The sequence below is a fragment of the Solea solea genome, chromosome 17 (genome assembly GCF_958295425.1).
Source record: "Solea solea chromosome 17, fSolSol10.1, whole genome shotgun sequence".
Taxonomy (NCBI): Eukaryota; Metazoa; Chordata; class Actinopteri; order Pleuronectiformes; family Soleidae; genus Solea; species Solea solea.
The window spans coordinates 8,632,583-8,659,884 of NC_081150.1; the positions used below are offsets into that span (position 1 = coordinate 8,632,583).

The window sequence follows — 27,302 nt, forward strand, 5'->3', positions numbered from 1 at the left end:
ACACACACACACACACACACACACACAGAGAGAGAGTTTAATTTATGTTGATTCCATCTGTCAGGGAAAGCTGTCATCAAATAGTTATTTCTCTCTCTTTGTGTGTGTGCTTCCCCATTGTGTCCCTCGGCCCAGACTGGATCATCACCACAGTGTCTGCTCTGTCCAACACACACTCCTTTTCTTTCGCCTTTCATCCGCAGGCTCCCGGCTGACTCTGGTGCTGGCTTTTATGTTCCTTTGTTTCTTCTGCTGTCTTTTATTTCCCTTCACTCCCCCGTCACCGCCGCACAAATGTCTCCCCAAATTCAAGTAACATGGCACAGTGTGTTTCCTTTCAGCTTTTATATGCACAGACAGTCTTTTATTGTTGGGATTACAGCAGCAGGGAAACACTATAAAGACACAGACATTTGATGCGCTCATCAGCACTGGAGCTTTTTCAGACCAAGGTCAGAGAACAGGAAAGAATAAGTAAAAAGAAGGAGGCAGTCATGAAACATCACCTACGTCCTCCTGAGTGTACTGATCATTACATGAATGTATGTGTCATTACATCTCAAAAACATTTATCATGGTCGTCAAGACAGAATGAAACATTATGCAAGAGGATTACATTTGACTGTTTTTAAAAAAAAATCTATTTGATTCTTTCCAGATCTTTTACTCAGAAACACAGTAAAGAGCAGTGTAGGGTGTTTCTTTTCTTTGAAGGAAGTGACTTTAATTTCAACTTTTTGTCAATTTGATTCATCCTCTGTTGTTGTATAATGAGACATGTATCTCAGATCCACTGTCTGATGATCGAATAACACATTTATCTCTGGAAATGAGTAAAAGAAACTGCATATTCTTGTGGTGAAGTGGCCATTAAAGGATTGTGATATAAGTACTGAAGTATAATTTTGAAGTTCTTCTGTTCATTGCATTAATCCACTGCAGACAGTGTAGTTACTGTTTTCGACATGTGACCCTAAGAGGTTAAATGGTCCATAGGATACAGATATTGGATAAAAGTTCAAGAATTGATCAAAAAGTTTATTTATTCTTTGTTCTCTCAGCTGATTTACTTATTGTAACACCTGACACCTACAAGAGTGAAACACTAAAATCCTCCAAAAAGAAACTACAGAAAAATGCGACTTATGTACTCAATGTGAAATGATCCTTTATAAAAGTAAGACTTCAGTTTAAACTGAGTATTTTTGTCACACTTCACTGTGTGTGCAGGGGGTCAGACGAGTCAGACATGGTTTTATGCAAATAGGACATTTTCTGAGGCTCCCGTCTCATCTCATGAATATATTTTCATCACATGACAGAAGATCAAGTGAAATGTGGCTTCACCACTGTGTTTGTCCTATAAATCCTGATGCCGTCCAGACCCCGACGTGCTGAACAACCCTCGCTGTAATGCAAAATAAGTTTGTGTGTTGGGTGTTATAAACAAACAGCTTTTATTCTCTTATTATTCTCTGCCTCCTCAAACAGCTTCAGCACCTGTGTTTTCCCGCCTCTGAGATTGGCTGCTCCACCGAATTAGTTTCACCTGTGTCCAATTAACTCACCTCAGTATTTAGTCTCTACTCGACAGCTCAGTGTCTGAATGGTTGCCGTCCTGAAAGTGTCCCAGTGTTTTTGTTTGTAAATGAATGTTTTTGTTGCCTCTGGTCGCTGCACTTCTGACACCTGTGCCATAAAAGCTTTTGGGGATTTTTTTTCTTTTTCTTTTTTTTAATCTCTTAATTTTCTTTGAGTAGAATATTTCCCTTCTGTTACACCAGACAGGAAAGAGCTCAGAGGTTTTATTGGTTCAACTGTGAAATGTTGTTGTATCTCACTGTGGTTTAGCTGAGAAAAGAAGCAGAAGAAGAAAAGAGCTAAGGTCCTTTTAAAGAAGCCCACATGTATCTGCAAAAACCACACACTGAAACCACCGAGAAGAGCGACATCTGCTGGCTCACATTAGACAGTGTAAAGTGACAACAAGGACAGTTTACACAGAGATTATTCATGAGTTTACCAATTAGTTTGGGCCTTTGCGCTGCAGATCTGAGTTTCCTGTTTTCAGCCAGCAACTCTCTCTGCTGTTTCTCGTGTGAATGAGCTGAATAAGGACCAACAAAGTCGACTAAAACGGCAGTTTAAAGTTGAATTTATTTGTTCATCACTGTAGATTTTACATCTAATCTTCCAATACAACAGTTGAACGCTGAAAAGAAAAAAATGATAAAAGAATGGCTCCAAGAATTTTCACTGCGTGCATTATTATTATTTTTTTTAATCATGCATCACACATTTTTATATCATCTTCTTCTTGGCTCTGCAAGCTTTGAAGTGGAGTCATTCTTCATTTTTGTGCAGAGAGCCCTACCCATTTTTAGCCTTGACTTTTTGTTTGGCCTTCAGGATGTTCTTGACCCACTCCACAGACGGGTCGCCACAGATGTTTGCATTACTCTGCATGGTGAAGCTAAACAAGAGAGAATGGGTGTAAAAAAGTATGCAGATGCATTGATGTATGTATTCTTCACATGGATGATATAAATCTATTTAAATGTACTGAAATCACGTGACAAAACACTTACAGCACACCCTCCATAGGACACATCCTGTCTGTGTATTTGTAGCTCACCACCTTCTTCACAGACAGAGGTTTGGGGTAGAAGACAAAACAGCATTCATCTGGACTATAGAAGCCTGCGCAAAAACAAACACAACGTGGGATTAAACACAAAACCATGACACTAATATAATATAATATAATATAATATAGTTGTTTATGTGTTGTTTTTTTATGAAATAGAAATTATTCTTATGTGTGTGAAGCATTACAATTATTTTATGGCACTGCTCAAGAAAAAATAAAGATATGTGACAGAAAATTGCGGAATTCTTAGTTACCTATAATAAGTAAAACAATATTTAAAGAAGGAACCTGGGATTCCAGCGCTTGCTTCCGTCTTAATACACACATTAAGTGTTTACTTTGGGCACACACCTGCTTCAGAGGACATGCAGATACATGAATGTAAAACGTTTAATTGATAAGTAAAGAAATTGGATGGATCATTTTAAAATCAGTATGTAGTGGGATTATGTGGAAAATTAATGGAACATTATCAGTGGATAACACTTGTTTTCCAGAAAATTATTTAACTTAACAGATCTTTAAATTTAATTCATAATAAATAAATAAATAAATAAATGATTGAATAAGTAAGTAAGTAATTAATAAAGTACAATTAACTCACTGCGAGAGGCCAGGGCAGCGGGGGATGAGAAAATCAAGATAAAGGCCACCAGTGTGATGACAGTCTTCATCATCTTCAGTATCGTGATCTGGTCTGGATGTTTATCTGTCAGCGTATGTCTCCTTTTATTTCAGCTTCTCTCTCCACTTGTGTGTGTTTGTGTGTGTGCGCGCATGCGTGTGTGTGTGTAAACACTGACCTTGTCAGGACCAGTAGTCCTCATGGAGACCAAAATCTAGTCCTAATGAGGCAGAACCTCATTTCTGAGGAACTGGTTAAGATTGGAGTTAAGATTTGAATTGTGTTTAGGTTAAGGTTTGGGTTAAGCATGAACTGGTTATGGTTAATGTAAGGGATGTAATGTACAAATGTCCTTAAAAGGATGGCTGTGTGAACGTGTGTGTGTGTGTGTGGTGGCAGTTTAAGTTTCATGACAAAATAACCCCATAACCTGAAACTACATATACTGCAGACATGTGGTCAGCGCTTCTCAGTAATTATGTGAGGGGTGGGGGTGGCGTGCGGGTTTGATTTGATGAAACCTGTAACTTTGTGCAACGTGCAGATGCAGCTGTGGTCTCCAGCTCAACCCGTGATGTTTGTTTTCAAATAATAAAACATGATGAATTTACTATCGTCAGTGTAAGACATGAGTGTGAACATGTACACAAAAATAAGGACTATTTTAAAAAGGTCTAGTCAGCTTTTTAGAGTTCCAATGAGCTTTCAACAACACGTTTAACCTCTATTTTCAGATAATCCATGAAAATATGAAGGCATTTTTGATTACAGTACTGATACTAGTAACATAATTACTGACCTCATTATTTTTCTTTTACATTTCATTATGTCTAACCAGAGTTGAAGAGATCTTAAAGGAAAGGCGCAAATATCAGTTCAGGATGTGATATTTATGTTGCTGTGCACACATTCATAGAGAGGACCCTCATAATATTGTCTTTATTGTTTTAACATTTTTGTTGTTTTATTGTTTTTATTTTTTTAGTATTTTTATTGTTTTACTTTTTGTTTTATTTATTTTCATGTACAGCACTTTGTCTCAGCTACGGCTGCTTAAAGTGCTTTATAAATAAAGTTGAGTTGAGTTAATGCATTCTAGAGCCCCTACCCTAACCATAACCATCACAACCACAAGTGTGTCATCCCAAAACCAGGTCTTAAGCTTGAAAGAGGACCAGCCAAAATATCCTCACTTTCCCAAATTATTTTATTATTATTATTGGTCCCCACAAAGTTACAAATACAAAAACACACACACACACACACACACACACATATTCAACCAACACAAGTTTCCTTTTCTCAACCACGTAGTTGAACACACACCACACGATAGCAAGTGTTAAAATATATGTGCAAATGTGGATGCTTCTGCATTTCTACAACAAAACCTAATTTGTTACAGTGACTTACTGCACCTTCTACATTTAAATAGAAGATTTCTAGTTACAAACAGAGACAGAGGGAGTTTAACTGAGAGGCACAAACACAAACTCCCCCCATGTGCTAATTCAAACTGTGGTTTGTCACAGAATCAGAGAAACACAGACCAATATGGGTGTGTGAAAACCAATGAAATCTATTTTCATGTCTATTTCTACTTAGTATACTCCAGTTTATATGACACATAAACCAGAAAATACGTTTATTTGAGATTGAGAAATATTCCTGTCAGAATACATATATATTATATATAAATTGTAAATTGTATGAAGATTAACATGGCTCAGGAAGCCACACGTTTGTATTTGTAGTGACACAGTGGATTCCCTATACCCTAAAATTAACCATCACAACTAAATGCCTAATCCTAATCCTTACCCTAACCTAAACCCAGTTTTAACCCTAACCCTAAAACCAGGTCTTAACCCTCAAAAAGCCCTTTAAAACTTTGACAGAACATGAGGACCAGCCTTAATGTCCTCACTTTCCCAAAATATCCTCACTCCCTATGGTTTGTAAGTTACCATAACTCACACACACACACACACACACACACACACACACACACACACACACACACACACACACCCACGCACAAACATACACACCCACACACACACACACACACACACACACACACACACACAGGTTTGTGCAGCTATCCTTTTAAGAATTCTGCATTGACTTTCATTCATTCTGAAAGCCTGTAGTGTTATCCTCAAACGTAACCATAACCAGTAAAGGCCTAACCCTCACTTAACCTAACCACAATTAACATCTTGGTCCTTAACTTCACAAATTAGGCTTTGCCTCATTAGGACCAGGTTTTTGATGCCATGAGGACTACTGGTCTCGATAAAGTCAGTGTTGACACCAGAAAAGGTCCTAAAAAAGGTCATCAATAACAAATACAAGTGCACACACACACACTTGTTTGAAATATACCGGTGTCACAGTACCCGACTGTACCACTGGGCGGCAGCAGAGACATACAAAGAGAAAAGGAAGGGTCAGGGTTAGAATGATTTTGTTTGCTGTTTGTTTTCAATTACACTTACGACTATATATAGATAGTATTAAGATTATTGTTTTGTGAGTTTTTATTGCAACTCAATAAAAGCAGCGTTAAACCACATGAAGAAACTGAGTGAGTGACCATGGATCCAGATCCATGAAGTGAACAAACACAGTTGAAAAAAGACATTGAAGGCGTAGAGCTTGATAACTTTACCCTTATTTCCTATATTACATCACTTTCCTATAGTTTGTTTTGTTTCAGTTAAGTTAAACCTCCTAATTTTGATTATTCTTGCCTGTGTTTATTCTTTTTCTAGTGCTATTCTTTTTTTTTTTGCCATTCATTTTAGTTTGAGATATAAAACAAGCAGCAATTCTTGAGTAAAAGCCTTTTATAAGATAAGATAGGATAGTCCTTTATTAGTCCCACAGTGGGGAAATTTCTTTCCAAGAAAGTACAATATAGAAATATATTAACTGTACAACAATAAAACGTTAAAATAGAATGTACCTTATAGACAGTTTCCAGACTATATGCAGTGTGGGCTTGATATTTACAGTATAAACAAGGATTGAACATGAGATATTTTACATGTAAACTATGTTATATATATATATACATGACACGTGGGATGCGTAGCCTGTTATGTGCGATCTACTGAGAGCAGTGCTTGTTGTACAGTCTAACAGCTGCAGGGAATTTTGTTTGTTTGAATCTTAATTGACTTGAAGTGTCTGCCTGAGGGCAACAGTTCAAACAGAGTGTGTCAAGCATGGAATAGCAAGAATAGACCTTTTTAACTACTGAAATACAGAATTACTAGACAATTAATAATAAATAAAACAGATTTATTTTGTGGGAGTGACTTAAAAAGTTAGAATCTCCTCATTTTACCATAGCAGCGACAACGGCGGGACAGTACGGTGTGTTTTCTGTGTTCAGAGTGCAATGCCGCTTACAAAATCCCCTGACGTTGCACTGGGATGTTTAATTTTCACATACTGTATATACAGTACACAGAGTGATAGATGGGACTCACTAGGGTCAGTAGAATAAATGTCCACGCCTGAATGAATGAGTGCTGCTGTCTGCAGTGGAGTCAGAGCGGTGTACATAATGTACTCTGATAACATATCACAAAATTCCTTATACAACAGTGATGAAAACATAGTTCCTGCTCTCACACACACACACACACGCACACACTAAGAGCACACGACAGGAAAAGAACCGAAACGTGGATAAAGAGAGCAGGAAGGTCAAAATGACTGACTTATTAAAATGGCCATTTGGCCTGTGTCTCAAAGAGTGACTGTCACATCACTCACTGATGCCAAGATGATAGTTCCTAGAATAACTAAGGTGTGCCTTGTTTTGGGGCAAAACAACATCCAGTGCTTGACCTTTTATCTCACAGCAACATCCTTTAGTGTAATTGTCAGGTCGTTCGGGCGGAAATCATATTAAATAGAGGAAATATTGGATCACAATAGTGTGCCGTGTTGTCTTATCAGCTTTTGTAACGAGGCCATGAAATATTGTTGTGTTGTTTTCTGTCATATCTGATTCTCCTTATTGAACTTGTTGTGTTAAGAGACTTTAAGGAAAGGAAAACAAGTATTCATTTAACATGGATCTCACATCCATAGATGTAAAGGTTGTTTCTGATGATATTCTTGGTTTCCAAACAAAAAACAAGCGTTAAAACATGCTTATGTTTGTGTTTGACCTCATCCATGACCTCTAGTGAAGCGAGTAAGACGTTGAAGGAATGTCCACCAGGACCTGTGGTTACTTTTAACACACAGACACATGTAATTGTTTCCGAGAGAGACATGTGACCAGACACCATGCAGCTCAAACATCAGCCGTGTCAGTCATTGTCTTTATTTCATATTCTCACAACAACTTCTTAGATTCACACTTTTTATGCGGTATTATACTATTGTTGTTTTTAGGAAAAATATGTCGTTTTTATGTACATGGACACTTCAGATGAGTCAAATGGACATTCTGCCACTCCCTACTCTATATCTATGTTTTATCTTTGTTATTTTTCCATGTTTCACTGTGCAAAACATGTCAAATTAACTAGTTCAACAAATAACAAACTTTTATTTTGGACAATAACACATGTCCATTTAAAAATAAAGGACAATAAAATAAACATGTTCTCAGTTTAAACATGTTCTCTCATCTCCATGGAGATGAGAGATATTTAACAGTGCGGTGACACCACTCCACCGACCTTGTGACTGCTCCACCCTCACACACACACACACACACACACACACACACACACACACACACACACACACACACACACACACACACACACACACTCATCAAAGCAGTGATGAAGTGTGAGCTCAAAGAGTGGCTGAGTCCATCTTCTCGGATGGAACCAGATTCAGGAAAGAAACACAGCTGTTAGTTTTTTGCTAAATGGAAGCTGGTGAGGGATCACACCGGCTACAAGAATGTGAACTATAGCGTGAACTATACTAACTCATGTTCTCCTGGTGAAGCTCATCACTGGCAGGTGAGAAGAAGCAGATGACCAAAGTATGTCACGGTCAGGCTGTGTCTCTCCTTCACTCCTTGTGTTTCCTGCTGTTTTCCTCTTTGTCTCCAGTTTGTCCCCTGTTCACCCCGTCTGTGTTTGGGTGTATCGACCCCTTTTCCTTCCTGCTGCCAAGCCACCTGCACACCTGAACCCCCATCCATGAATGAATAAAAACGCTGCCTCCACAATCCAGTCTTAACCATGTCGGCCAAGCTCCAGCTTGTTTTTTTTTTTTCTGCATAATCCTGTGTTTACTTCTGCATCAGATCCATCTCAGATCACTGCTCGTGTTTGCTTGCCTCGTCTTGCACCATCATCATTTAAGGCCCAGAGTGTAGGAATTAGTGACATATAATGGTGAGACTGCAGAGCGCAGGGAACAGAGGACTACATTTCCTCTAACTGTCTTTGTTACTCTTTACTACCTAATAAAATCAGAAGAGCTGGTAATGGTCTGTATTTATATAGAGCTTTTCCAGTCTTGATGAGCTGTTTACACTACAGTTTTGCCATTCACCCATTCACACGCCTAAACATAGGGTGTTACTGTTGATACTTAAGTACAGTAAATATCATATACTTTAAGACTTTTACTTAAGTCATATTATAAAAAAAGGAAAGTGACTTCAACTTCCACAAAAGTCATTTTCCGGTGAACATACTTACTTAACTATCCCTTTAAAGTACTTTATACAAGAGTGCACATATTGAGGATTGTCTCTGAGTATGGAGTATAGAGGTAAAACCGAGCTAACACAGTAAGTGTCAGAGGTGCACATCTGTCTACAGGGTCTCTCAGGTCAGACAGCAGGGCTTTGAGAAATGAACAGGACTGGATATGATGAACTTAAAGAAAAATGGTGCACAGGTTCAACCTCTACCAAGAGGAACATCTGTTTACCTCCAGCCTATGCGCATACTTTAAATGTGTAGGGTTTAGGATGTACCTGTCACCACAGAGCACATTTATTTAAAAGCGCACACACACACAAGGCAAACAAAAATATCACCATGATATCGTGTGTGTGTGTGTAAGAGTTCATCATCCACGCCCAGTGTTCGAAAATACCCATTCCCTCGGGTGTTTGGGTGTATACATTCAATCCTGACGTATATCTTCCTCATGCGTGCCTGTCCACCAGAACAAACACACACATCCATCACAAACATTCAACCTCTCTCACACACACACACACACAGAGTAAATGACAGACTGTTTCCCCTGACATGATAAGATACCACCCCAAACCAGAGACAAACACGTTTCAGCTGTCTCTGACTTGAAAATTCCTTTTCCGTTGTATGCCTCTCTTTCTCTCTCTCTGTGTGTGTCTCTCTCCATCATTCTGTTTCATTTCTCCACAATTCCCAGTTCCAGGAAAGACTAAAATACTCGACTTGAAACAGTTTACTAGAAACAATTGAATGACCCCAGGAAAGCTCACAAACATACGTGGAAAATCTGAACACGGGAAGGTTTCTTTTGAATGTAACCTCACATAGGTCAATGAAAGTGGCTGAAATGTTAATTTCACCTCGTCCTTTCCCTCACACAGTCTCTACATATGAAGGTCATATATTACATTAGTATATGATAGACTATGTTATACTGGTGTGTGTGTGTGTGTGTGAGGGTCAACGTGGGACAGACAGGAAATGGTGGACAAGAACAGAACTTCCTGTGTGAGCATCTTCCTAATGTGCACATGCACGTGTGCGTGTGTGTGTGTCTGTGTTATTGTGTATATGTGTGTAGGTTTTAAAGGGGTCTTCGAGTCATAGGCCATAGGGGATGCTTTCACTTCCTGTCACACACACAAAAACATTAGAAAACATTCCTTAACTTAATTCCCTGGAGTGAGAGCACTGAGGAATTCTCATTTTCCGGTTACTATACATTATTATTGTATATTCTACATTACATTACATTTTCCTTTAGATAAACAACATACAGTATCTTTAATAAAGCCTGGTGTCTGTTGACTGCATCTCAAAGGATACAGCTCCATGTAGGAGCCTAATTATATTATATTATGTGTAACATACAATAATTTAGTTTAATGCTTTAAAAAAAGTAAGATTAAGCACACGTAATAGTGTGTTTTTAAACATGCTCTGTCATACGGTTTCTATTGCTTTATCTCCTTTTTATAGTTTTGATATTTTTATAAATATATACTTTTTTCTGGTCTGACATCAACAATATTTCTATTTAACATTGCCTCTTATTATTCTGCACTTTATTCTTACTATTATTGTTGTGGTGTGGTGTGGTGTAGCCGACATTGGCTTGCCAAGGGACTAAAGATGGAAATTATTTTTGGCTACAATCTTGCATATTTGTGGGTAAATTAATGGGTATATTAATTTTGCCAGTGGTCCTGTTTTCAAAGAGACATAGAGCATCACTGAGGCTTCATTCAGAGGAAACTTACACGCTGAACTAAATGAGTATATACTGTACATTTATATGGAATTTTCTATTAAATCAATGAATCTTTGTTGTTTTTACTGTTATTTACCCCCCAAAATTGACGAAAATGTATGGTGCATCTCTTTAAGCAAAGTCTATGGGCAAACTAATCACTTCCTGTAAGTGTAAAATCTTGAGCCATGATATTTCTGCTCCTTACACCACTCAGAAAAACGATGACACAACTGCACCTACAGCGATGTCCTGTCCTGTCCTCCCTTCTCTCCCTTTTTAAATATACAATCAATTTGCTGATTTACACTTTTGTTTTTTCCAGACAAACATACACACAAAGGGCAGAAAGCTGATTAAATGACTTTTATTATGCAGTTTATGACGACAGGAAAGCAGCGAAATACAGATGAAGCAATGCAACAACAACAAAAAAGATACCAGAACACCAGTGTTTCCACAAACTATTGTACATTATATAGACAGAATTTCATGTCGCAGTCCATCAGGACAAGAATCCAACGTGTTATGTTCAAGAGGTTAGTTTTCACACATTCTTCACTCCATATCCGAAATATGAGCTAGAGACGCATGAAGCACATGATAACAAGTGGGTGATTTTGCAGCCTGTTTTCATGGAATGCAAGCAGGTTCACAGTAAGAGCACGGAGTCGTACAGTGAGGGGAAGAAATGACAGTATTTTTCTCATCTGTGAATATTTCTTACCACATGGGAATAAATTTTCAATTAAATCTATGTTCCTAATGTGAAATATACAAATATAATGTATGCATATACTGGCATAACACCACAGTAATACAGCTCACACATGGTAAAACTGCATGTACTCTATGTCTACAATTTAATTACATGGAATTAAAAGCCAATTTGTTTCCTCTTCTCCAACAACAACAATAACAACAAGAAAACACTTTTAAAGTTGTAAAATGTGTTGTCAGGTTAGTGAGCTATAGTTAATAATCAATGAATAATCCCAACTCAGTAGCCTGTGTGATGATTAAGACTGAATACACATACATTACAAATGATAACACTGATACATGTGCACACAGAGAAAAGTCCGGATGTGCCCACGAGGAACCATGAACATTCAACGTCCTTACATTTATACATTTATCCTGGGAATGTGGGCGCACAGACGTGTCCAAACAATCACACACACAATGGTTCCATATTACAGTCACAGTATCATCAGACATGTTAATGAGATTCACAACAATTAAAAAAAAAAAAAAACAACCCTCTTGTCTCCTCTCATTTCCCTTGAGAGTAACACATATCCGCCTCCATCGTGAAAGTCTGTCTTAAAGTCTTAAGTCATAAGCTCCGCCCCCCCCACACAGACACTCACATCGACGTATTAGAAGTAGTGAGTTGTTGATTCCAGGCCATTTTATTTGTTGTTAACACAACAGGGCTGCACTCTTGTCAATGTCAAAATGCTAAGTCTGACTTGGTTCATTTACTGTGTGTTTGTGTGTGTTTTGTGTGTGTTTGTTTGTGTGTCTACTCTCAAGCAGTTTGACAGGAAATCTTTGTCTGTATGAAACAAAAGCCAGACTCCTTCGCTGTGCTGGGAGACTATAAAAATAATGCAAGACCTTGAAATAAAAATGGCTCAGCTCACTGAGACGATCACAGGTAATAATGCTGTAATGTCTTCTATTACATGTTTTTTAGGGGATAAGGGGATAGGCTGAATATTTGCATGTTAAAATAAGACTTCCCTCCAAACTTTTTTTCTTTACATTGTTGCATCTCCGATCTTTTCTTCCAGTAGTTATGACCAAAATATATATTGTTTTTGCTTGGTTTAGTCTTTTTTTTAGTACTCACTGTATCAACTGTGCCAACAACTCCCGTATCTCACCTTTTACTAAATAAGGGGGACTCTGCTTTTAAAACTGATCCAGATCCAGTTTTTCTACCTGGATTAAAACAAAAATTCAAAAGTTATTACAAGAAATGAAAATGACTCAAATGGAGTTTTGTTAAACATGAAATCCTACAAAGGTTTGCAGCTAATTTGCTCACATTTCATTAGGATTTGAATTGAACTAAGTCCTCTGTCTGTTGAAGGTAAGGAAAGGCTGCAGGTGTGAACAGGGCAGGTTGGCGGTTGGAAAATGAAGTCGAGTTATAAGTATAAGCTTCCTCTTCCTGTTATATTGGGAATCATTTTCTCTCGAGATGGGGGTTAGGGCTCTACTTACAGGTTTTGGAGCAGGGAGTAGATTTTACATTTATTCAGGTAATTTCCTCTTAGACGGAGGAACCAGGTGTGCAGGCAGCTCTGATGGCAGTTCATGTCCTTCCAGTTTGACTTTTATCAGATGATTGGCCAGCGCAAACTCCTCATCATCCAGCATCCCGTCCTTATCGATATCTGCCAGCTTCCAGACCTTTCCCAGCACCGTGTTGGGCAGTTTCGACTTCACCATCTCCCTCTTGGCGTTGGCTCCAGTCACTTTTCCGTTGACGGGCGATAGTGTGTAGAAGATCTCATCGTAGGCCGGTTTGTCGCGAGCGACAACCCACTCGGCTTCATCGATCCCCTCGCCGGCTCCTTCGCCGTATCCGTGGCCAAACGGGCCGTTCAAAGTGCCATCGAACGCACCACCTTTCACAACTGGATTAGGACGCTGGGTTTCTTCTTGACGGACCAAGACCATTAAGCCAGCAATGTCATGGGCTAACATGTCATCAACTGCCTCCAGGAGTTTGGGTTTCAAAGGCTGGAATTTGTTTAGATCTTGAGCCTGGAGTTGGTCCTGAAAAGCAAAAAGATTTTTTTTATTGGATTTCATGTTTCATGTTTATAAATACCAATTTCATCACTTGCTTCTCTTTACCTGCATCTTCTTCAAATTCGGGAAATCTCCAGGTGATATTTGATGCTCTCGTTCGATGCGCTTATAGATATCTCCCAGACTGTTGATCAGCTCCTTCTTCTTGTTCTCTTTACCAAACACAGAGGGCATCTCTTTCTTCAGTGAGCTGATGATGTAAGCGTGAACCTGCACATGGAGAGGGAAAGCGTACAAGATCAAAATTGGGCTGAAGTTGTCAGAAATACAATAAAAGAAAACCAGCCACTTCACTCTTATGAATTATTGCACAACATGTGCTTTGTCTCCAGAACTTCAGTCCTCCTTTTAAGTGAAATGTGACACTGCACAAAGCACGTTACAATAAAACTTCATGTCATTAGGTCTCAAGCGAACAAAACTGAGTCATGTTAAGATCTTCATGATTTCCAAAGGTCTTTTTATTAGGCCAAAACAATCATTTCCTTCACGAGACAATGTAAAACTTTCATTCATTGTACGTGAATTTGTTTCTTTGTGTTTTTATCAGTAAAAATGTAACAGCAACTTGTTTTGTTTAATGAATCAGTACATTTTAACATTCATCATAAATGTTGTTTTGTTGCTGTGGCGATATACTTGTATGCGTGTGTGCGTGTATGCGTGTGTGTGTGTGTTTCCCTTTCCTTGAGGCTTATCACCCCACACACACGCAGCCCTGGAGCTGTCAAACAGGAAAAATGCCCTCAACTCGCACACTGTTTGACGGTGTGCATGTGTACATCCTCAGTGTTTCCTCAAATTACAACAGCCAGAGGACTGCTGCCTCTCACACCTGACGTCCTGTCCGGACAGCAAAAAAGGAAATAATTCACTCAGAGGAGCAGAGAGACGCATTTGTCTGGTTCTCCTGGTTGTCTGATGGCGACGGGCTTTTTCTGTCAAGGTTAGCAGCTGAACAGGATGGAGAGGGTGAAAGAGTGATGCTCTGACAAATGAAACATGTCACCTTCAAAGAGCAGCAGCGTCTCCGTTATATCGGCTTGTTACAAATAAAAAGAAGAAAAAAAACAAGTGTGATGCCTTGAAAGTTCAGACAATAGTGATTGTTACTCTTTGGAAACATGGACAAAAATAATCTGAAAGCGGAATCTTCTCCAATGACCGCTTTCTTACCTTGGCTAGTCTCGCCCTCTTGATCAGATCGTTGAGTTTTCTGAGCGCCGCGTTTCTCGGTAAAGACTGAATGTCCTTGAAAAGGTCCTGTTCCTCTGCTTCAAACAGCTTCCTGCTGTCAGGGATTAACAGCGGGTGGGACCAAAATGAACCGATGTAGACACGGATCACCTGCCAATGACGGAGACAGACGGGAATCTGGTGTTAGGTGTGGGACCACAACAAGATATGAGACATAAAAAAAATACCACTTTAAGTCGATGGGCAAGTCTCCATATTGATCAGTAATATACAAGTTTTTTTGTCAGTGGAATGAAAAGTCATATTTAGTAGAGAATTTTGGCAATTTATGAAGGAATTATTTTTAAAAAACACGATTGTTAAGGCACAAACAGTTGTGTATTTCACCCACTACAACACTGATGACCAGTGTGGTGTTCATAGTGTGCTTTCAGTATACTACAGCCTGGCATATTACCTATAAGTGTGGCCATCGTTATTATCATGACATTTATTAAAAAGGACAGCCTCGTTAAAACAATAAAAATCTCTTTTACAACACAGTCCTGGCCAAGTGTGACTCTAGAGATCACTTGGGAAACCCGTGACTCTCAATCTCCTACAGAGAAAAAACAAAGTACAATGTCCACAGCCTATTACATATAAAAGGTGTATTTGTCTGACGTGTGGAACACTTCTGCCTCTCGGTCTGTTTGTAAGTAAACACACAATGTTTTTCGCTTAAACAGTTGCAACCTTTTTCATGGTGAGTTCAAGTTCATGGTTACTGTACCTCCGGCGTGTTGACTATCTTTCCTAGAGACCACATCAGAGCTCCGTAGACTCTCATCAGCTGCTGAGTCTCTATCTGGTCCGCTTTGTTCAGCACAACCCTAAACAAGTGAAGTTCCACATTAGTGTTACGTTAAATGCTTTATGAGCATGTACAGTATTTTGCGTCAGTATGAAAAGGTCATGGAAAGGTCACCTGATCTTGTCTTCATGGTTCTTCAGGGCCTTTATCACCTCTGAAAACTCATCAGAGATGTCCAGCTTGTGGGCGTCAAAGAGTAATATGATCCGGTCCACTCGCTCCGCAAACCACTCCAGGACCGCTGCAAAGTCATAACCTGAGAGCAGGAGGAGGAGGAGGAGGAGGAAGAAAAGGGAGGAACACCAGTGGAGAAAATCCACACAAAAAAAGCCATCAGGGAGTGAAATGAAAATAATAATGGTTTCAGACAAGGTGACGGAAAATGAACCGTTTTCAGTGTCAACAGAGGCATTTGAATAAAAAATTTGAGCTTTATGCTGACGATTAACATTTATCTGTTCTCCAAGAAGTGTCAACATCCAAGAAGTGTCAACATCCACTGTGATGTTGCAATATTCCCAGGAGAAAACTAGTATAATAGCTTCAGGTCATAGAGGAAGCATTCAGAGGGCCATTGAGTGAGAAGTAAAGTGTTTAAACTAAAAGGGTGGAACCACAAACTCCATAAATCCTTAGCAATTTCATTCCCAACTAAATTTGGTTGTGATTTTTTTAGAATACTTTGAATGAATCAATGCATGACTGAGTAAAAGGAAGAGTTTCGGCTCCAATAATAATTCCCTAAATGAAATCATTGACTGAGTCTGTCAGCAGGAGTCCATAGTTGACTCCTTGGACGTTCTGTTGTGTTCAAGGACTCTTACCTGGATAAATTCCACAGGATATGAGAGGTGAACAAAGAACAAAAGGGCAGAATGAGGGATTAGTGAGCTAAAATTTCCAACCAACACTGAAGGACGTGTAAGAGACGCAAGAGTCAATGGTAAACATGTTACAGTCCAGTTTACACAATAGCAATAGCTGTCAGTTGGTAGTGGGTATTAATCTGTGTTAATACAGTGAATGTCAGATGGATTTTCTATTTGTGATACATTTCCCTCCCTCAAGCTACAAAGTAAACGGTTTTTCCATGTTATAACTTTGATACATCTAAACCTGAGACAGACATTCTGTTACAACTGTAACTGTTACTGTGGCTGCACAGCTGCACAATAGCCTATAAATGTAATTCTGATATTAAAACCTCAGGCGTTCAAACATTCCTCACCGGGATGGCAGCAAATGTTGAGCTGTGGTAGCAAGAAGCATCTAAAACAACATGAATTGGGTTTAGCGGCGTCTCTGAGACCTGTGTGCGCACAGCTGAGAGAAGACAGAGGGCACACGGCTGCTCGAGCAAAGAGAGTCTGAATTTTAGTGGGCTGTTCTTCACGCAGTGCACTTTTCATATGGCAGGGGGTCGAGGAGAGAGGCTACCAAAAGGCTGAAATGATAATTACATTGAATAACACATAAAAACTAACATTTTTCTGAATTATTTTAAGGTCCAATCAGCTTAAAATGAGGTAACGTTAAGTTTGTTTGTTTATTATAACTTATAACAGAGGAAATTTCATTTTTCAATGCACAAAACTTTAATGTCTTGCTAAAATGACCTCCTTTAGTCAATATTTGTAGGAAAGATGTGTTTTAACCTACTTGTGTTGTCACAAGCATGTTTTACTCACTCAGAAACAGTTCTTTGAGGTTGTATCTACGACATTTGAGATTCTATCTTGTATATGTTCCATCTAATATCGTTGGATAGATCAACTCTCATCACCATTTTACACTAAGACTCTGATAGATATATATATATATATATATATACACATATATATGTGTATTTGCCAAACCATGTGTTAAGAGTCTGGTGAAGAACTTGAAGAACACGCCATACATTTAAAGAAAAATGAATTTTCTTTAGCATTTTTGCAGGTAGTTGGTGCCCAGATTTATTTTCAACAATACCTCCATACAGACATCTATGTAGGCAGCTATAGCCTGACAACTCTTCATCTGGACACACACACACACAAATGGGGACAGATGTTGGTGAAATAAGGCAATGGGTGAACACACAGTGATAAAAGTGAAACATAGAAAATGAACATCATTACCATACACACACACACACACACACAGAGACAAACACAAAAACGAACATACACAGACTTTGTCCTCAGCGAAAACAACTGTGCTGACTCAGTGGTGGTTAAGTTTAGCCTGTGTTTCAACAGACGATGGCAGAGACACACCTCGCCGTGCAGTTTATTTGGTTTGACAACATGATCAAGGGACATTTATGCTGAAAAAGAAAATTGGGAAATAGAACAGACCTGATGTGGGTCTGTGTCAAATGAAACTGCTCCCAAACATAAACAGCAGTACAGTATAAACAGTATATACACGCTCAAGTGTGAAATTCTGTTCGTGCTGACAAAGCAATGGCTCTTTTTCCTCAACAGAAAAGCTGCGCACAACGTTGCACGGTCTGCGAAAAATTCCACATCACAGAAAGACAGAAAGACCCAACCCTGTTATGAAGTAATGTGATGAACCTGATGACCATGATCTGTTCCCTGTTGTTGTTTAGCCTTTGAAAGTGCATGTGTGCATGTGTGTGTGTGTGTGCTGCATATTTGAGCAGGTCAACACCCTGAATATCACAACATAGTCTCTTCTCACAAAGGGAATTAGGTAATTCTTTGAAATGACGTGCATATCTGGTTTGTGAGTTGATTTATTTCCTCAGCATCTCAGGTTCTCACGACCAAGCACTATTACGACACTCTGTGTTCACCACACGGGCTACTTTCTTTAATGTGATACTGCATTTACTGGTGGAAGTTCTGATGTTTCAGTAAAAAAACAAACATCTTGGTCTTTTGAACTAAAGCGAAAGGAGAAAAACAAGAAGAAATTCAGAGATGGACAAAGAAAGAGAGTGAGAATGTGTGGAAGACTAAATTATTGCCGTCTTTAATTATCTGAGCTCCTTTTGTCAATGCTGGCCGTTGGCATGGCAAAGACAGCTTTTGGCTTTGGGAATGCCAGCCATGCCACACGCATATCAACCGGTGAGAATGCTGGCAATGTTTCTTGTCTTCTTTCTTTCTGTTTCAGTTCAACACTACAGCTGAGAGCTGGTTCAACTCAGCTAAATATGTCTATAATTACAATGAAACACTAGGAAAAGCACTTGGCGAGCACAAACCCCCGCCAGGGCTACTCAGTTTCCCACAGGATACTGACCACCACCAAAATGTAATCATTTCTTTCTTAGGCCATTACCTACACCCACAGAGAAAGTAGTCGGAATCTGTTTTTAATTTTAAGAGGGAACATGAGGTTTAGGCAGAGAAGGGTAAGAACTACATTAAAATCCTTTACTGTATCGGTCACGGGGGTCAGACAGTGGAACAATCTGGATGAGGAGATGAAAAAATCAGCAAAACTGAGTGTATTTAAAAAGAAGTATGTAGAGATGACTATTAATCGATACAGACTGACACAGAAAGAAAGTATGACAAAGGTCAGAGACAGAAATTTGTAGACACTGGGGGAAACGGTGCAACGGCGCGATGGAACACCATGGACACATGTACATACACACATGGAGTCTGAGTTGACTGTCTAGAGCTAGACTATATCTCTGAGTGCTACCGGATGCTGAAACATGTTTTCTTTGTCAAAATGTCATTAAAAAAAAAAAAAAAAAAAAAAATAAGCAAAATAAAAAAAAAAAGAAATGAAATGTATGATGATAATGGGGCGGGACTGGTTAAGCTTTGCTTCTCCCGCTTTCCCTTTCGGTTATGTATATTGTGTGAACTGCAATGTTATGTGATGAGTGATCTAAATGTCATGACCGAAATAAAGAAATAAATAAATAAATAAATAAATAAATAAATATTCTGAGTTACGCTGCTCAAAAACAGTCAGACAAACACCAGCAAAAACATCATCCTGGTGAATGTAATCATATAATGTATTACTGTATTATAACTCTGTTTTAATTTTGACATATTTAAAGATTCAGTACAGATCTATGCTGTGCTAAAACGGTTCAATCTGAACTGTGAACCCTCTGTGTGTGTGTGAGAGGAGAGAGACAGAGAGAGCATTCAAAGTTGATCTTTTTGTCGCTGCTTCCTGTTCTTTGAAATGAATGAGGCATAATCCTCCTGATAGTTAAAAGCTAAAATAAACACACGTACGCACACATCCAAAAGAAACGCTGACATTGTTGTTCAGAGTTCAGTGGGACAAGGGGACTGCAGCTGAATGAGTCCAGTGAATTAGCTCTGAAACACACACACACACACACACACACACACACACACACACTAGTATAAACAGTGGAGGATGAAAGTGTGAGCCTCCTGAGTGGGGTGTCTCACCTCGACTGATTCTCTGTTTCTCTCCAGACAGAATCCCCGGTGTGTCGATCACACTGATGCTTTCCAGCACTGGGTTCGGCAGCTGAGCACACACAAACCTACATACAAACACACACACACACACACACACACACACACACACACATGAAGAGAGGAGACATTAAAGCATCAGGACAGAAGTGTAAAACATTTTAACAACAAACATCGTCCACACCAGACCTCAGTCTTTCCCTTATCTCCTCTATCTGGACTGCTCTGGCTCTCTGTCTTTATGCAGCTGGATAAATACAGGCAGGTTAGCGGCCGTCCTCACTGTGAACCCCCATAATCCCCACTGACAGTCAGCGCTGTCTCAATTCAGCCGCGGTGGGCCTTCGCAGTGAGGGCACTACTGCAAGAGCAAAGAGTTTTTGGCAGTTTCCCTTTACAAGATGACTGTGCAAAGATCAGTCTCTCCATCTCTCTCTCTCTCTCTCTAACCAGTGAGCAAATGGAAATTCAATCACATAGGAATGTTGAGCTGTGGTGTGGATTGTCACTCTCACTCTCTTCCCCACTGTTTCTGACACTGACCTTGTGAGGACCAGTAGTAGTACATCTGGGCATTAAGGCCTGGTCCTAATGAGGCAGAACCTCATTACTGAGGAGTTGGTTAAGTTAAGGGCTAAGATTTATGTTGGGTTAGGCATTAACTGGTTATGGTTAAAACCCTTTAACACCGAGCATGTCGCAGACGACACACTTGCGCAAGTAAACTCTGCATTACCGTAATTACACAACGGTTTGTGCTATGGGAAAAATTCCAGCGGTTGCTGAAAGCTGAGAAGCTGCACATCAAATGCCATGCCATATGTGGTTATTGAGGTTATTTCACTCGCACTGTTTCAGGAAGCTAGAGAATCTGCGTCTTTGTCACCAGAGAGGAGAGAGTGGGACGAACACCTGTACATAGTTTTCATTTTTTGGCCTGTTTTTGCACATTGCGAGACAAAGACTCAAAAAATGTTATTGTAAATATGTTTCATACGGTTCCAATTTCAAATTTGACACGCAAAATCTGTTGTTCATTTATAGCTGCAGTTTTTTCTAAATAAACCTTTTTGTTTTTCTTTTAAACCACTAAAACATGCAGTAAATTGTAAATAACTGCCAGATATTGAAAGTTATTGTGAGAAAAATGGACAAAAGCATTTAGTTACAGGACATTCTCTGGTCCTTTTTATGGTTAAAATAAGACAGACAGTTTGAGGGTTAAGTGTTAAAGGGTTAAGGTTGGGGATTATGTTTTGTTTATTCTCTGCAGGATCCTCAGAAGAATAACCTGTGTGTGTGTGTGTGTGAGAGAGAGAGAGAGATCATCTACCTGTTAAGGAATGCGTTTCCAAATGCGTTCAGCTTTCTGAAGGGCTTCTTCGGGTCAACCACCAAAGCGTTCCCGGGAATGACTCCCTCAGTGTCGCCGTGCATCACCGCGATGAAGGAATCCGTGGTGGGTTCAGGGCCGATCCGCATCCCAGGAAAGTCCTGCTCCAACAGGTATCTGTGGGTAAGATGGTAAGAAGTGGCGTTTAACTAAACAACACAAGTCTAGATTTCTGTGATATGTTCAAACCTCCAAAAGGGCTTTTTAGTAGGCTGCTGTAATCTATTCTAATAGATGCTGCCTGAATTATTGAATGATGGAGTAGAGGATGATGTATATAACCATCTGTTATTTATGTATTATGTATATGACAAGGGAATTATATTATTGTGAATGTATTAATGTGTCATGACAGAAAAACCCCCCACTTAATCTTAAACTCTCCAGCCATGAGAACTTGGAAAGGAAAGTCTGCAACAGCTGCATCTTCACTTCATCAATATGAATATCCGTCATATTACTATAAAATCCCTACATTCATCTGTAGGCGACGGAACAGATCGGCCACATCTGCAGCCCCTTATTTGAAAGAAAGTACTGTGCGCTTTTGTTTTCGTATTGTGATCATGTTGAAAGGAAATTGGTCTGGATGGTAAGATATGATTCAAAAATTGTCCGACGCGTAGTCTGTCTTGAATTAGACGCTGCTGGAGCAAAGATTGGGGGAATTTCACATAATCATAGAGTGGATTAGTGCTGTGCACTGGCTGTAAGAAAAAAACAGACTTAAGTTTGTTGTAAAAGTCCCTCTGAGGGAGAGTTTTATGTTGAGATGAGACAAAAACAGAGCGGCACACGAAAACACATTTTTTTCAGCTTGTACCTAAAGGTGATGGGTTCCTACATGACCATGAACTTCTTTCTACGGGCTTTCTAATACACAACAGTACCTTGCCACAGGCTTGTTTCCTCCCTGATGATCATAAACAGCTGTCTGGGGTGTAAGGGACACTGGGCTGTCAGATGTAGATTATATGCATGTTTGGCTTTGACATACAATACACTTCTCGAATCTGGTTTTCTTAATGCGATTTACAACAAAATATGACCAATATTATTACAGTATTATACATAAAGGGCTAGCGCTATTACGAGAACAATTGATGTCAAATTGATATCACATTTTGATCCGGATTTCGGTATATGGTGATATTTCATGTTTGTCTAAATAATGAATAATAAAATATATATAAAATGAAATAGCCATATACATTTTTGGTGCAGGGAGATACGGTGGGACCTGGTAAGTTGATCTTTTTTGTCATTTACTGTATATTTCATGTACATGTGTCACTTACAAAATAAAATAAATCATCATCAACGGTAACACATAAATCCCCCACAATTTGTGACTCGAAAAGGCTGGAATTAAATCATTCTACTTGTTCCATGTGCTATGAAAAGCAAATGTGTGATAGAGGAATGAATTCATAAAATTCGTATTTAATGTGTGAATGCTCCATCATGATTTGAGATATTTTACTTTGTAAGTATTGAACTAAAGCTTGACTTCAAAAAAATGTATGGCATGTATGGCAGTTTCCCAAAATTATAATTTTTTTATACAACTGTTCACCTAATTTTTAGCTATGTAGCTAATAGAGTTGAGTATGGTTTAAGTGTGAAAGAATGACTCATCAGCTGTTAATTCAGTGATATAACACATGTTACAAATGAAGGTTTAATGACCTTCTGTCAAGTTTCTGCACACAGCAGTGGGAGCACAGGCCAAAAGAACAACATTTACGACTTTTAAAAAAATGGGGGGTCATAAATTTGAAGTGCGAGCCTGAGCGTGTTTACATTGTAATGGCTACCAGATGTAAAGATGGGTCTCTTATACATCTTCTCCATAAACACACACATACACCTTGTCAGAGGAGCCAGCAGTGCCTGGCAGAGCCATCTCTCTCTCCACACACACACACACACGTCTGTGTGGTGAGAGTCCTACGTTTCCTGTGGGGAGGCTCTGCATGCATCAGATTGTATGTTTGATAGAAGAAACATTAGTTCACATTCATTCATCACAGTTTAGTGCAGTTTCTTCATTCCACTGGCACCAAGATACCCACAGCCTAAAGGTTCCAGATCATGAAACTTTAAAACTCTACTGTATAAGAATTAGTAGCTGACTGCAGATTCCTTATGTAATCTTTTACCAGAAAATATGGTAAACGCACGCTCTTGCTGGTTTGTCCTTTCAGCTGCTGTAGAAATATGGTGGTGCGAGATGGCAGCCTCTCTGAAGCAAGGCCCGGTGTGTTACAGTACATGTAAATGTTTTTTTCTAAGGCTTCAAAAAACAAACTCGTTGCTGCTCACAGTTAATACTTTTAATGCCTTCAAATAAACCCTCTGAAATTTTACGTACACACTAGACCTTCATGACAGCGCATCTGTGCAGTCATCTTAAAGGGAAAACTCACAGCTTCACAGTGAGACTCTTGTGATGTGAAATGAGATGCTGTAACTGCACAGCAGCTCTCACCGAGGGTTACTCAGCACTTTGCAAATTCCTCATCTTAGTGTTACATCGGCGGCGGTGAGAGGTCACACTGCTGAGTGTGTGGGTGTTGTCCTGAGTGGAAGACGGGGAGAGTATCGGAGCAAATCAGAGACAGAGGAGGAAGAGGAGAGAAAGCAGGGATGTTTGCGCTGTCCTGTCTTGTAGCAGGAAGTCACTAACAGCATCCTTTCTCTGGCTTTCAACTAATGACTAACAAGACTGTGTGTGTGTGTGTGTGTGTGCGTGTGTGTGAAAGGAAAGATGTTAACAGCACTCAAGTGGTTCAAAAGAGGCCTTTATCACCCAGCTGCCAATATCTCCTCATGTCGCACACACATACACACAAATGCCTCTTGTAGGTCTCCTCTGACAAAAGTATTGTTGTTATTGTTATTATTATTATTATTATTATTATACTAAATAGAAGTCAGTTTGGCTAATGTGAATATTGAGTTCAGTGGTGCATGACATTTGGCGGTTTTTGTAGTTTGATATTGATTTGGCCTTTGTGAACAGAAACAATGTAACATGATCTGTATGCTGCATCCTGCCTTTGAAAACAGGCTCTGTCAAGTAATACTATCAGACCTGACTGAGGGAGCGTTTGTGTGTATACACTGGCAGAACAGGGGCGGGTGGGGAGCAAGAAGCGTTTGATCAGCTTTGAGAGCAGTAGAATTCAATTCTGAAACTTTTCTTGGACGTGCAATGTTGCTGTCGCCTCTGTCTGTCTTGATATACAACAAATCACTTCCTGTGTGCGGTACAGAAATGTCACCTGGCGACACGGGATCTAAACCCTGCTATACTGAAAAACAGAAAAGAGTTGTTTCGCCCTAATCAGCATTGTGTGGACTCATTTGACAATGGTTTGAAGGTCACACAGACCTTTGATTACATTCAAAAGTTGCACTACAGCTTCAAGTTTAACATGTATCAGACTCTCCTGTGCATGGTGACAACACACTTCCTTGGTAAATATTTGTGTCATAGAGAAGAGAGATGGACTAACGACGTGACCAGAGTCTTTAGAAAAAATATGTAAAATAGTTTCCACAACATTTGTGCAGATCATGAGAGTGTGAGTTATTCAGTAAGGATCACATCTAGGCTGGTATAGTCAGTCAGGACTAGGAGGAGGATCACAAGACCTCCTGCCCCTCAGGGACTGACAGTCTAGCCTCCTGTGTCAACTGACTCTACTAATAATGCACAAAGTTGTTTTTATATCTTAGTGAAGACACATCATTGACATAATGCATTCCCTCACTCCTTACCTTAACCTTCACCATCACAACTAAGTGCCTAACCTTAACCCCAATTCTAATCCCAACCCTAAAACCCTTTACAGTTATGGGGCCCCAGACAAAATGTCCCCACAAGGTCAAACTGTCCTCACAATGATAGGTTTATACATTTTTTTGGACCTCACAAAGATATGAATACACACATACTATCACACATCAATAATTCCTCTGAGAAGGAAGAACACAAATTTTGTATACACCCCCAATTCACAAGTCATGAGTCTGTCAGTGTGATGATCATCCACACGCAGATACAAATGCATACGCCTGCAGATCCATGTGCCAAGTATCACGTTTGTTAGTGAGTGTGTGTTATGTTGGCTGTCATATAAACATTTAATGGATTCAGTAAAAACTTACAGAAAAGTGCTTCCAGACATTTGGATTGGGTGTTTTCTTGTGTGTGATAATTGACCTTTATTTCCAATATTCTTCTCACATAGTTGTGTGCATTCTCTTCTCTTGAAATGATTATTATTATCAGTATTATCTGTACTGCTGAAGCTGAGAGAGGGAAGAGTGAGTTTGGGTGTGTCAGCCTCAGCCTTCCCCTTTTTCTTTCTGTTTTCTGTATTGACTGTCATCATATATACAGTGTGTGTGTGTGTGTGTGTGTGTGTGTGTGTGTGTGTATTGACTGTTCATGTTGCACTCTCACCGTATGAAGCTTGTCTTGCCAGTGGAGTACTGTCCCACCAGTAAGACCATGGGCTTGTTTTCAAAGTCAGCATCCTCCAGAGCCGGGGAGTGGAACTCATGAAACTTGTAGCTTTCCTCCAGAGGCAGCAATTTGGTTTTGTAGAGCTTCTTCAATCCATCGCTGACAGTCTGAAACACTTCTGGCTCCTTCCTCCTGTCGTCTGTTCCAAGCCAACTGAACATGTTTGCTTATCGTTGGAGTAGTAAAACCTCCAATATGGTCAAGAATGCTGTTTTTTGTTGTGAATGTGTCGTTGTAGTTAATAAATGTGAAATGTCTTTGATGTATTGGATATTTGCCCACGAAAAAGACAAAAAAATTATCTTTTAAAAGGCTGTTTTAGTCATAAAAAATAAATAGAATAGTAGCAGAGGGAGAAATGTTATTGTAACTAACACCGATTGGCCAACTGGTTGTTGATTATAATACAAATGTTAGTCCTTTAAATAATATTCAGTCCAGTTATGATTTAGTAATATTTTTTATCTGCTAGACTCTCAATTTAAATCTGATCATCAGCCCTTTCATGTCCAGGCCACTTGTTCTCCTGGGCCGAAACAACACTGCACTCAGTGAGTTTGGATATGTTTCCCAACAATCTTTAAATAAACAAACAGCCCAGAAAAAAAATAAAACACCTAAATCATTCTGTTCATGCACAGCATCACGTTACCGCTATTCAATTTCGTCCAAGAGCAAGCGGAGGAATCCCAAAAATGATGCACCGAGCTGCTGTCAGAGCACAGCCGCCCTTATTGTTCAGCTGCTCCCGCTCTTCTGCCAACAAAGCACAACTCAAGGTCCAACTCTTATATACCTGTCGCTGTTAAAATGAAGAGAAACCTGTTTTGAAATGCGTTACGAGTTCATTTCTGCCACAGCGTAGCGGTGAATGTACGAGCAGCTGATGCCCTGCAGCTCCATTTAAATGCCGAGTCGAAGGAAATCCGAGCCCGCCGGAAGTGCCCAACGACTGGCAGACCGACCCACCGAGGTCCCGCCCCTCTGATGCGGGGGATGAAGCCGATCAGGGCGACGCCATGATGGATGAGGAGAGGATGGAGGATGGACAGTGCACCACCCAGAGGATTCTCTGAGAAATTAGTCAGCTATGCATTTTTTTTTCTTACATTACAACACTGAGAAGTGAATATAAAGATATTTAATTTCCTTTAATGTTAAATATTCCAATAAAAAACACCACACAAGTCTCTCGAGCTTGCTAAAGAGCAAGATAAACCTTTCACCTGCCACACCTTGTTTAAACACTTTGCTGTGCATTTAAAATTATTTCGACAATTGTTCGCATTCATTTATACAGTGCAAACATGTCAAATTTTAACACATAACACTC

At 39.5% G+C, this 27,302-nt stretch overlaps 2 protein-coding genes across 3 annotated transcripts; both read right to left on the reverse strand.

Moving 5' to 3' along the window:
- Positions 1 to 2,139: 2,139 nt before the first annotated feature.
- Positions 2,140 to 3,413, reverse strand: ccl38.6 (chemokine (C-C motif) ligand 38, duplicate 6). Its single transcript, XM_058613956.1, has 3 exons — positions 3,255 to 3,413; positions 2,589 to 2,700; positions 2,140 to 2,473 (listed from the first exon to the last, which is right to left on the reverse strand). Exons 1-3 carry the CDS (start codon positions 3,325 to 3,327, stop codon positions 2,371 to 2,373), a joined length of 288 nt encoding a protein of 95 aa, XP_058469939.1. The 5' UTR covers positions 3,328 to 3,413; the 3' UTR covers positions 2,140 to 2,370.
- Positions 3,414 to 12,435: 9,022 nt separating this feature from the next.
- ehd3 (EH-domain containing 3) lies at positions 12,436 to 26,894 on the reverse strand. 2 transcript variants are annotated; one of them, XM_058613596.1, is made up of 9 exons: positions 25,907 to 26,894; positions 21,373 to 21,549; positions 20,010 to 20,107; positions 17,578 to 17,625; positions 15,721 to 15,862; positions 15,526 to 15,625; positions 14,733 to 14,903; positions 13,602 to 13,766; positions 12,436 to 13,520 (listed from the first exon to the last, which is right to left on the reverse strand). In XM_058613596.1, exons 1-9 carry the CDS (start codon positions 26,128 to 26,130, stop codon positions 12,993 to 12,995), a joined length of 1,653 nt encoding a protein of 550 aa, XP_058469579.1. In that variant the 5' UTR covers positions 26,131 to 26,894; the 3' UTR covers positions 12,436 to 12,992. The 2 variants fall into 2 exon arrangements, with proteins under 2 accessions (XP_058469579.1, XP_058469580.1); XM_058613597.1 differs by lacking the exon at positions 17,578 to 17,625.
- Positions 26,895 to 27,302: the final 408 nt, after the last annotated feature.

Bases quoted from the DNA above. Each gene is read 5' to 3' on its own strand.
- ccl38.6 (XM_058613956.1), bottom strand. From the start codon at position 3,327: ATGATGAAGACTGTCATCACACTGGTGGCCTTTATCTTGATTTTCTCA. The intron at 2,701-3,254 runs GTGAGTTAATTG...GTTTTTGCGCAG, and splicing joins CGCTGCCCTGGCCTCTCGCA to GCTTCTATAGTCCAGATGAA. The intron at 2,474-2,588 runs GTAAGTGTTTTG...TCTCTTGTTTAG, and splicing joins TGTCCTATGGAGGGTGTGCT to CTTCACCATGCAGAGTAATG.
- ehd3 (XM_058613596.1), bottom strand. From the start codon at position 26,130: ATGTTCAGTTGGCTTGGAACAGACGACAGGAGGAAGGAGCCAGAAGTG. The intron at 20,108-21,372 runs GTAGATGATCTC...GTTTGTATGTAG, and splicing joins GGAAACGCATTCCTTAACAG to GTTTGTGTGTGCTCAGCTGC. The intron at 13,767-14,732 runs GTAAGAAAGCGG...CTCCATGTGCAG, and splicing joins AGAGGGCGAGACTAGCCAAG to GTTCACGCTTACATCATCAG.